General features: G+C 53.0%; 1 protein-coding gene across 3 annotated transcripts in view; it reads left to right on the top strand.

The window, feature by feature from the left end:
* The first annotated feature begins 234 nt into the window (after positions 1–234).
* Nckap5l (NCK-associated protein 5-like) overlaps positions 235–10,602 on the top strand; it is a 35,905-nt gene continuing 25,537 nt past the window's right edge. For 2 of the 3 annotated variants that reach the window (XM_006521122.4, XM_006521123.4), the window contains exon 1: positions 235–541. In XM_006521122.4, coding sequence (XP_006521185.1) covers positions 497–541 — 45 coding nt within the window. In that variant the 5' untranslated portion in view covers positions 235–496. The remainder of the gene's footprint in view (positions 542–10,602) is intronic. The other variant, NM_001001884.1, reaches the window with a different exon arrangement.

Here is a 10,602-nt window from a genome sequence, read left to right as displayed (position 1 = left end):
TTACAAACACGCTCTCAACCACATACACGTGCACGCCCAGACCCACGGAAGCAGACGCGCATGCCCGTGGGCCCGCGCAAACCTACTTAGTTTTCTCTGTTCTAAATGCCCCGGCTCCAGTCCCACTCGGCCGGGCCTGGCATCCCGATCCCCAGCACCAGGAGCACCGGGAGCACCGCGAAGGCTTTGCAGGTCAGCTCCGGCCTGAGGAAGAGTGTTTCTCCGCAGGGGGGAGGGGAGGGGAGGCCCTGCCCACTCGGGCGGAAGCGGCGCGCGCCGGCCGGGCAGACTTAGCTCTCGTCCTGGGAACATCTGGATAGAGCTGGGAGGGGCAGGCACCCAGGCTGAGCGTGGATTGGCTGAGCGGGAGGAGGGAGGCGGGGTCTGGGCGAGGGGCGGGGCTCATTGGCCCCTTTAAAGCCTTGACATCAAGAGGTGGCTCCGGTACCCCCCTTTTCCTGCACCCCCCTCGCCCTCCCGCCCCCGAGATGCGGCCATGGACCCTGTGGACCAAGCCAGTCGAGCTCAGCACCTGATTTCGGTAAGTTCAGGCCTGTTTGGCATTTAACGGGCTGAGAGGTGGGGGGCCGCACGCCCCGGGTGGGGGCCGCGGAGTGTGGAGTGAAAGGCTCTCGTGGCAGCTTTGGCTGGAAGGGGCAGCGAGCGAGGCTTCCGGCCCACACCTCGACGCCTGCCGGTCCCTCGCGCTGCACTCTCCCAGGAGGGGTCCTGTTGTGACTTTGTCCACCCCCCCACCCCACCCCCTCCCGCCCCCTGCGCCATCCTCGCGCACACTCGGTGGCCCCGGAAGGGAAACTTTCGGGAGTGGGGGGATGTTCCGGTGGCGGGTGTCCCTCCCTCTTTGAAAGCACTGACCTTGCCCCCACTGCGCATCCCACCCTCCCCGTATCCCACGGTCCCGGTAGCGTTTAGCGGTGCTGGGTTGCGGAGGGAGGGGGCTCTCCCCAAAGCGCAGGCGCAGACTGCAGCCCGGGGCACCCCTTCGCACTCCTTCCAGTCCCTGTGGCCCGGGGCTGTAGGGCGTGGGGGAGGCGGGGAAAGGCGGAGTGACCGGGTCTTGGGAACCACCCTGCTGAGGCTCTGAGGGGCTGTGGGAAGAAGGGAACCCGACAACCTGCATGCTGAATAGAGGCTGAGCGAAGGAGATGGGTTGGGCTGGAGTAAGGGACAGGGCAGCCCCGACTGAAAAGGTTTCTGGGTTTGGGCTGGGGTGCTGAAAAGAATGCAGAGAATTTATTTGTGCCTGACATTCCCTTGGTTTAGCAGGCCCAGGAGAGCGGCAGTTGGGACCCCAACTCCCTCTTTTTATATCCTGGGCGGAAGGCCCCTCTTGTCTCTCTAGCCTTGGCGCTGTCCCAAGGGCACAGAAGGCCTTCATCTCCTAAGCCTGGTTTTCCAGAGGGCTCACATGAACCCACCCAGCCTGCCCAACAGCTGCTTTTTAAAGACCGCCTTCCTCAGGAGCTGGAGGTTTTAGGCTTGAAGGCTTCCTTAGGTTTGGAGGCAATCTTTGATTTCCCTCTCCGCCAACTCTCCCGTTCTCCAGTGGGCCCTCCTGCTTAAACACAATTGTCAGCCAGAGGAAGTGGTTGGAGACAGAGGCCGGCAATCAGGACTGGTTTGAGGAACCATGGGGAAGGAGTCTCTCACTATTGTGTGCTCAGGCCTCTGAGGGGAAGTGAGCATTGTACAATTGCTTTGTTGTAGACCCTCTTCAATCTTACAGGACCCCCCCCCCTCCCAATCTGGCCTGAAAACCTGGCTCTCAGATTTTTAAAACCCATCCCTAGTGTGTGAGCAGAGTTCCTTGTATTCCCACATAGATTGTTTGGTTTTGTTTCCAGCACCTGTGGTCTACCTAAGGTGTCTTTGGCTGTACAGTATTCTCCAGCTCTAGCCTTTGGAAGAGTCGGGCTTCAGAGAAGGGATGCACTCCACCACATGGCAGAGAATATTCGTGTATGTGCACTGAGTTGCTGTCAGGATGGCCAGAGTCAAGAGCCCTGGGCCCTGGTCTTGCAGCCTGCGCTGTGACCTTGAGCAAGATGGTTTGCTTCTATTGAGCATAGTTTCCTTCATCTTCAGAGCTCAGCAGTAGGACCAGAAAGATCTAAACCTCCCATACACACACACACATACACACACACACACACACACACACACACACACACACAAACATGCACAGAGGTGGTGACTCGAGGGGTGAGGGGTGAAGGGTCCTCCAGCAGGCTGGCTCTGTTAAGAGAGCTAAACTGCTGGGCTACAGTTTATTAGGGTTAGCATTTTGGATTGAGAAAAACAGAACTTTGTTCCGCCCGTGAATAGGCCTTTTCTGCTCACCCCGGTGCCTTGGGGTATGAACTCCTGCTGGCTCAGGTTCGGCCCACCCATCAAGGTGAGACATCATGACTGGGCCAGTCTTTGAGTTGGGTCTTTGGGGAGGGTTTGAGAGAGGAGGAGGCAGCCAAGGGCCAGCAGGGTAGGCAGATTCCCAGCAGACAGTTTGCATCTCAGCTGTTGGGACTTGTTTTAGGATCCAAGCCAGGGAGGCCAGCACATTCATCCACCCTCTTGTGGGAAGAAGGCAAGGAGGGCCCCACTGCTGTTGCCCATCCTACCTGCTGTCTCCACACACTGCACCTCTGTACCTCCAAGCAACAGGGGGAAGCTGCCCCTGCCCTGCTTTGCCCAGCCCCCTTACCTCTGAGGTAGGGCTTTCTCGGGACTCTAGTGCTCCAGGTCAGGGCTTGCTTCCCAGCCCAAGAACCAAACAGCTCCATGTTCTCATTTGTTTTCGTCCTTGGGCTCCCAGATGAAGGAGATGGTGGTACTTAAAGAGGCTCCGGGATGTGAGGCACATTCTCCTGCAATGTCCTTCACTCTCAGCTTCCCTAGGTCCGGGGAGCCCTTTAGCCCCAGCCCTGCCAGCCTGTGTGAGTGAAGCATCAACAGAGGGCTTGTAGGTGAAACCCTAAGAAACCTCCCTCACTGGTGTGAAGCCCTCTAAATGGATAGTGGAAACTCCCAGGGAAGTCAGTTTCCCAGAAAGCAGTTATTGGTGGAGTCCCTGTGAGAGCAAAGGGTGCAGCTGTTGCTAGGCAGAAACAGCAATTCCATCTTGAGGAATGGCTCTGAGGCGGGCAGCCCGAGGCCCTGTGAAGGAGAAAGGACAACCTGAGTGAAGGGTGAGGGGCTCTGGTGTGTAGACACAGAGTCCCCAGAGCTGTATCTATCTCTCAGAGCAGGATCTCCTCACCCCTGCGGCCCCTCCCCCAAGTACCTTTGCTACCCCTGTCTGCCGTGACAGCCCCTTGCCTGAACCTGGCAAGCTCCTCCAGCCTGTCTGGCTGCAATAATGGACTGATTGGATTTTCTATACTTGTAGTTTGGGTTTGGTAGGTTGTTGGTGGTGGTGTTTTTTTTTTTTTTTTTTGATTGAACATGCAAATTTATGTAAATCAACCCAAGATCTGCCACTGCATCAAAACAACATAGAGCTTCCACGGGCTGGAAGGAATCCGAGAGAAAATCTAGTCTGGAGGCCCACCTTCAAGTCAAAATGGGGAAACTGGCCAGGCGATGGTGGTGCATGCCTTTAACCCCACCACTCTGGAGGCAGAGGCAGGCAGATCTCTGAGTTCAAAGCCAACCTGGTCTATGGAGTGAGTTTCAGGAGAGCTGGGGCTACACAGAGAAACCCTGTCTTGAAAAACAGAAAGAAAGGGGGTGGGGTGGGGGTGGGGGGAACGGGAAAACTGAGCTGGGCATAGTGGCTCGTGCCCTTAATCCCAGCATTTAGATTTAGGAGTCAGAGGCAGGTGGATGTCTGTGAGTATGAGGCCAGCCTGGTCTACATAGCCAACCAAAGCTACATTGTGAGACTCTGTCTTGACAGCATGCCCCTCCCCTCCACACACACAAATGAGGAAACTGGCAGTCAGGTAGGATGTGATTCAGGTGGTGGTGAGGATCCTACGTGGGAGTCCAGCCTCTGGTCTCTGCCTTCACATGGCTACTTTCTGCCTCAGTTTCTCATTCACGAGAAACCCGATTGTGTTCACAGCAGAGAAAGCCAGTTCTTGAGCCCAGGTAGCTGTAGAGTGTTGGGCTAGGGTTCTCCAAGTGCTCTCTCTGGTCAGCTTTCTCACTGCCAATGGAACTTGTAATGCCCTAGACGCTGTGCTGGAGCACCAGAAGGGAAGAAGGTTTCCTGGGAAATGCAGATTTGTTCCCAGCATCGACACAGTGCCAGGCACACAGTAGGACTGTACCTGCAGCATCTTGTTATCTGCATTCCTAGTTTGAGTTCTCGCTGCTTCTCTCCCTGGGTAAAAGTGGGAAAGATCCACTGTAGGTCTCTGCCTGCCCTCTTGAACATCACGCTGTCTGGGGATCCTCTGCAGTGTCCCACAGTAGTAACCAGACGGGCCTGGCTGTGGGAAGGATTTCATTATCTGAAAGCAGTTAGTTATTGGTGGAGTCCCTGTGAGAGCAAAGGCGGCAGCTGTTGCTAGGCAGAAGTGACAATCCCATCTTGAAGAATGGCTCTGAGGTGGGCCAGCCTGAGGCCGTGTGGAGAGAGGACAGACAAGGTAGATAGGTGTCACAATAGGCTTGATCCCAAGAAATGGTCTTCAGTGACATATTTCTTTTCCCCGTGCTGGGGATTGAACAAATGGCAGGCCCTGAACTAGTTCGGAGTCTCCCCACTTCCTGACAGGCACTTGCTCAGGTCCCCACACCCAGCTGCAAGTTGCGCACTCCCTGACACTCCAGTGCAGCCTCTTATACTGTGCTTGTGATGTGGCGTTATCTTACCTGTGGTCTCTGAGTGCATTCTAGGCATGGCCCAGGCAGCCCTTGGCCCTGTATTCCTGGAGAGTAGAGCAGGGACTCAAAGGTCCCAGTTCCCTACCAGGGCTGTTCACCTGGTCCTGCAGCGGCCTCGTGGGGTAGCTTGGGACACACATGGGGGAGGGGGGCTGTCTTTACCTTCTTCCCAGCCCACATTTGGAATGAATGCATCTGCCTTTCACATCTTCCCAAACTGCAGGGGTGGAACTGTTACCTCCAGTTCCCGACTGCCTCCCCAGCCGCTCTCCGCACCAGGACCTGGCCTCCACGGGAGCCAGATCCTTCTCCCTGGGCCTCAGTTTCCCAGCCAGTCCTCATGAATTAATAACACATCATCATTGGGGTGTGGCACCTGCTCCATAATTACCATTTTTCTCAGCTCTGGGAGTTGCACAGATGAAAGAAGCCTGAGGAGGCCAGGCTGTTATTAAGGTGAATTATCATCGCTGTCATTACTGATTTCTTAAAAACCCAGTAGGTGCTTACAAGAACCCAGTTAGGCACAGCACCCTGAGTCTGGTGCTGCTGGTCCTTGAGCTCTGTGAGTTTGGCAGTACTCAACTGAGCCTTTTTATTTAAAAAGGAAAAATTACAGGGCCAGTGTTGCAGACCAGTAGTCAAGAGCCTGAAAGGCCCTGGGTTCCATCTCAAACACACTTCAAACAAAACAAAACAAACAAAACAAAACAAAAGGCTCTTTTGGAAGGGGGTCGGATCCCATGCTGCTGTTTGTACTGTAGCCTGCAGGGCTTGGGGCGCTGTCCTGGGCTTCAGGAGCTAAGTTTCCAAAGGCTGGTTCACTTCACACCAGCTGGGTTGATACAGGGGCTGTCATTGGTCCTTGTGTGCAGAGATCTGTTGGGACACCTCCTAGAACCTGCCTACAGCAACTCCAGACATTTCCAGAAGTCGGTGTCCACCTTGTCCTCACCTGTATCCCCACCTGACTCTCAGGCATCTTCCCAGGACCCGCTTTCCATCTCTTAGCTCCCAAGCGGTGTGTAGCCTGAGGGGTGGTCTGCTTTCCCACTGTTGACTACACTCTGCTGCCTCTCCAAGGGTCTACACCAGTGGTTCTCAACCTGTGGGTCGAACAACACATTCCGAAAACACGGATATATATTTACATTACCTTTCATAAGGACTGGAGAGATGGTTCAGCGGTGAAGAGCACTGGCTGCTCTTCCAGAGGTCCTGAGTTCAAATCCCAGCAACCACGTGTTGGCTCACAGTATCAAAGTTAACAGTTATGAAGTAGCAACAAAAATAGCTTGATGGTTAGGGGCCTCCAGAGCATGGGGAACTGTATTAAAGGGTCACAGCCTTAGGAAGGGTAAAACCACTATTCCCCATGAACACAGCACTTACTAAAGCAGAACTAGGTCTCGCCAGTTTCTGGGAAATGGTGCTGCTGTTTCCACACCAGACTGGGGGTATAAAAGCCTCCTCTCTCCCCAAGGGAAGCAAGGAAGCAAGGCATTGGTGTCTATGGTCAAAGTCCCCCCACAAACCACCTCATCTGCTCCTGGGATGTTTCCTCTACCTATTCTCACAGGACTATAGATGGACACAGCTGAGAGAAGCTTTAGAACAAGCATAGCTAGGCAGTGTGATGGTACAGGCCGGTGATTCCAGCTGGACTGTCTCAAAAGGACACTTACTGTGTAACCCAGAATGGCTTCAGTTTTGGAGTAATTCTTCTTTAGCCTCCGAAGCTACTCTCTGCCTAAATTATTTCTGGAGTGCTGGTGACTGGACCCCAAGGCCTTAAGAACACATCCCAGACAAGGTTTTGAGCCACGTCCAGAGAATCCTTGAGACAGGGTCCCTCCATGTTGCCCTGCCTGTCCTGTAACTCTGTAGGCTGTGCTGTCCTCAAACTCAAGAGATCTGGCTGCCTCTGCCTCCCTCCCAAATGCTGGGATTAAAGGCATGCGCCCAACCTCAGACTCCTTCTAACATTTCATAAGTTATTTTAGCCAGGCATGGTGACATATGTCATTATTCTCAAAAGAAGAAGAAGAAGAAGAAGAAGAAGAAGAGGAGGAGGAGGAGGAGGAGGAGGAGGAGGAGGAAGAAGAGGAGGAAGAGGAGGAAGAGGAGGAGGAAGAAGAAGAAGGAGAAAGAAATATTATAGCAAGTGTCTTCCTCCTCCTCCTCCTCTTCTTTCTTGTCCTCTCCTTCCTCTTCTTCCTCTTCCTCTCCCTCCTCCTCCTCCTTCTCTTCCCCCTTCTTTTTTCCTCTTTTGAGGAAGGACCCACCTCACTGTAGAGCCAGCCAGTCTAGCCTGATCTGGAAATAGAACTGTCCTGCCTCAACTTTCCAAGTGTTAGCTGATCGCCATGTGTCGCCATGCTTGCCCCTGGCGTTTCTTCATACAAATTCTCTTTCCTCCCTCTTTCTAAAAGACAATGCCACCTGTACTGTCCATCTTACCTGTTGGCAACCCAAGTGTTGGAGAGATTTCCCAAGCCTCAGGCTTCAGGCTGCTGTAGTAAAACCCCACACACTTCAGATGTTAGCAGCAACAGACAATAACTCCAGACAGCTCCAGAAGCTGAGGAGACCAAGGCCAAGCCTGTGACACATTCACTGTCTTGCGAGGGACTGACAGATTTCAGGTTCAAAGACAAAGCTCACTCATTGTACTCTCCTGTGCTAGAAGGTGTCAAGAGGTTTCTCTAGGAGTTACACAGATGAGAGGGGAAGGTCTGAGGGGCTGGGCTCTCTCTCTCTCTCTCTCTCTCACTCTCTCTCTCTCTCTCTCTCCCTCCTAAGCATTGAAGTTGCAGGCATGAGTGACCATAATCAGCTTGTGGACTCTTTTTTTTTTTCTTTAGCATTTATTTATTTTATGTATGTATGTATACACTGTATGTATACTTTATGTATGTATACACTGTAGCTGTCTTCAGACACACCAGAAGAGGGTATTGGATCTCATTGCAGATGGCTGTGAGCCACCGTGTGGTTGCTGGGAATTGAACTCGGGACCTCTGGAAGAGCAGTCAGTGCTCTTAACCACTGAGCTATCTCCCCAGCCCCAGGACTTTGTGGCCTCTTTTTTTATAAGGGCACTTATTTCATCCCAAAGGGCGCTGCCCCTGACCGCATCACTCTTCAGTGAGCCTGACTCGTTTACTATCATGTTGAAAGTGAGCATTTCACAGGGAGTGGCTCACAGATATTCCAGCCACAGCATCTGTCTCAGGTTCCAGTACTGGAGTGCAAAGCCCTGTCAGAATTCATTCTCCAAATGCTGCTCCTCCCTCAGATGCCAGAATCCATGCCCAACCCAGCTGCTGGGGAGTTTCTAAGCTCTGCAAGGCCACTCGTGAAGCAAGCAGATATTTTGGAACTTCCTATCCAGAAAGTCCGAATTTATCAAACAGTTGTAAATAGCAAGCGCAGCTGAGATAAGGGCTGCAGAGAGAGGCCCAGGCAGCCTTGATGCGATTGTCACACCCTGCACCGAATTATGATACTGTACCCATAAGTCATTACAAATCCATGTCAGCTTTAAAGAAAACACAGGTACTTGAGGAGTGGGCACTCACAGGGCCTGCCCCCAGCTTGGTGTGCATTCACTCGAGCGAGCCGAGGCGCGTGCTGAGCTGTGTGGCTGGGCACTGCTGGAATAGGGCTGCTGGCCAAGGCTGAAGACAGGCACCACGTGGGCTACAGTGCTGGCTTCCACAGCCTGGCTTAGTAGTTCAGTTCTCTCTGCTTCCCAAGTGTGGGGATGTCCCAGGCCCTTGAGTTCTTCTGTGTCCAAGGCAAAGACTGCCCCTTCTCTGACAGATGGTGCTAAAGGTGCCTCCTTCCCTTTTTCCCACCCTGGGCTGTACCTTATGTTTCCTCAGCCCTGGGCCCATGCTCTGCCAAAGCTGAAACCTGCTTCCCCTCTCTGCGTCTGGAGGGAAGTTTGGGGGGGGGGTGCTTGCTTCTCATTTCCTGTGTAGACAGCACCTCACTTCCTGTGCCCCCTCCCCAGAAGAAGGCTAACACTCTTGGCTCTGCAGTCCCTTCCTCTCCTCCCCCACGGCTTTCCTGGAAAGCCTTCAGGCCTTGAGAACAGCAACATCAAAGGAGATGGCTAGTTCCCAAGGGCACCATGAGTGCTGCACAGACCACACCACCACCCTCTGTAGCCGGGAGGCTCTAACCATTTGTAGATCTCTCCATGATACCGTCTGTCCTTCTGTGCCCTGCTGGCAGAGATGTCAACTCGCGCTTACTCCCATTTTACAGAGAATAAAATTGAGGCCCAGAGGAGTTGATAGACTTTCTCAGTCTCTCCTCAGGTCAGGCTCTAGCCAGAATCAGAATCTAGAGATCACACTTCCATCTGTAGGCTGAAGGGGAAAAGCCCCAGAGAGGAAGCTGGTGAAGTAGATCTGCTGCCTCTCCCAGTTCGGAGCCGGCCACTTAGGAGGACATCTGGGCTTGCCCTGCTGGAGCTGCCTGAGGACGAGGCTGACCAGAGCCTGTTCCTGTTAGAAGAGATCTAGGTACAAAGCTTGGAGGAGCAGGTCCTGGGGTCAAGTGTGGGGAGCTGGAGGGGTACCTGGCTGCTTCCCTGGGACTGCGCGTGAGCCTGGGCCAGCCTCCTCGGAGCAGCCATCCTGGCTTCTGTCATCTATCTAAGCAGTGACCCTTGTTTGTTCCACCAGTCAGCTCTGCCGTGTATCACCTCCAGGGCCTCCGACTTTCCTGAAAGCCCCAGCATGTCTCTGATTACACCAGTATCTCCCCTCACCCCATTTTTATATGTTTGGTGTGTGTGCGCACATACATGCGGGCATGCACATGGCCTGCCTATCACTCTCTGCCTTCATTCCTTGAGACATATTCTCTCACTAAACCTGAAGCTCACTGGTTCTGGCTAGTCTGACTGGCCAGTGAGCTCCTGGGATCTCCCTGCCCCTGCTTTCCCAATGCTGGAGTCACGAGCAGAGGCGGCCATGCCTGGTTTATGTGTGTCTTGGGGATACAAACACAGATAGTGTCTACCCTAGATCAGAACATGAAAAATACTCACCTTTCGATACCCTTGGGTCTGTCTGTGCTGAATCTTTCTGTTTGCACATGCACCCAAAATTTCCTGCCTCCTTCCTTCTGTATGTGCACTTCTGTATGTACACTTCTGTATGTGCACTTCTGTATGTGCACGTCTGTATGTGCACGTCTGTATGTGCACTTCTGTATGTGCACGTCTGTATGTGCACTTCTGTATGTGCACGTCTGTATGTGCACTGCTGTATGTGCACGTCTGTATGTGCACTTCTGTATGTGCACTTCTGTATGTGTACTTCTGTATGTGCACTTCTGTATGTGCACTTCTGTATGTGCACTTCTGTCCCTGGAAACTAATCAGGTGTAAGTCACAATTTCATTTGCTTGCTTGCTTGCTTGCTTGTTTGGTTTGGTTTTTGGTTTCTTTGAGATAAGAGTTTCTCTGTGTAGCCCTGGTTCTCCTGGAACTTGCTCCGTAGACCAAGCTGGCTTTAAACTCAGAGATCCACCAGTCTTTGCCTACAATGTGCTAGGATTATAGGCATACGCCACCACCTCCTGGTTTACAATGTATTTGCTATTGTTTGGGTTTTGTTATTGTTGTTGTAATAGGGATTAAATCTAGGGCCTTACCAAGTTACCCAGGGTAGCCATAAACTCTTTGCAGGTCAGAACAGCCTTGAACTTCAAATCCTCCTGCCTCATCCTCCT

The sequence above is a fragment of the Mus musculus genome, chromosome 15 (genome assembly GCF_000001635.26).
Source record: "Mus musculus strain C57BL/6J chromosome 15, GRCm38.p6 C57BL/6J".
In the NCBI taxonomy this organism is placed as follows: Eukaryota; Metazoa; Chordata; class Mammalia; order Rodentia; family Muridae; genus Mus; species Mus musculus.
Note: the sequence above shows the minus strand (reverse complement) of the source record. Positions and strands in the feature narration are given on the sequence as shown.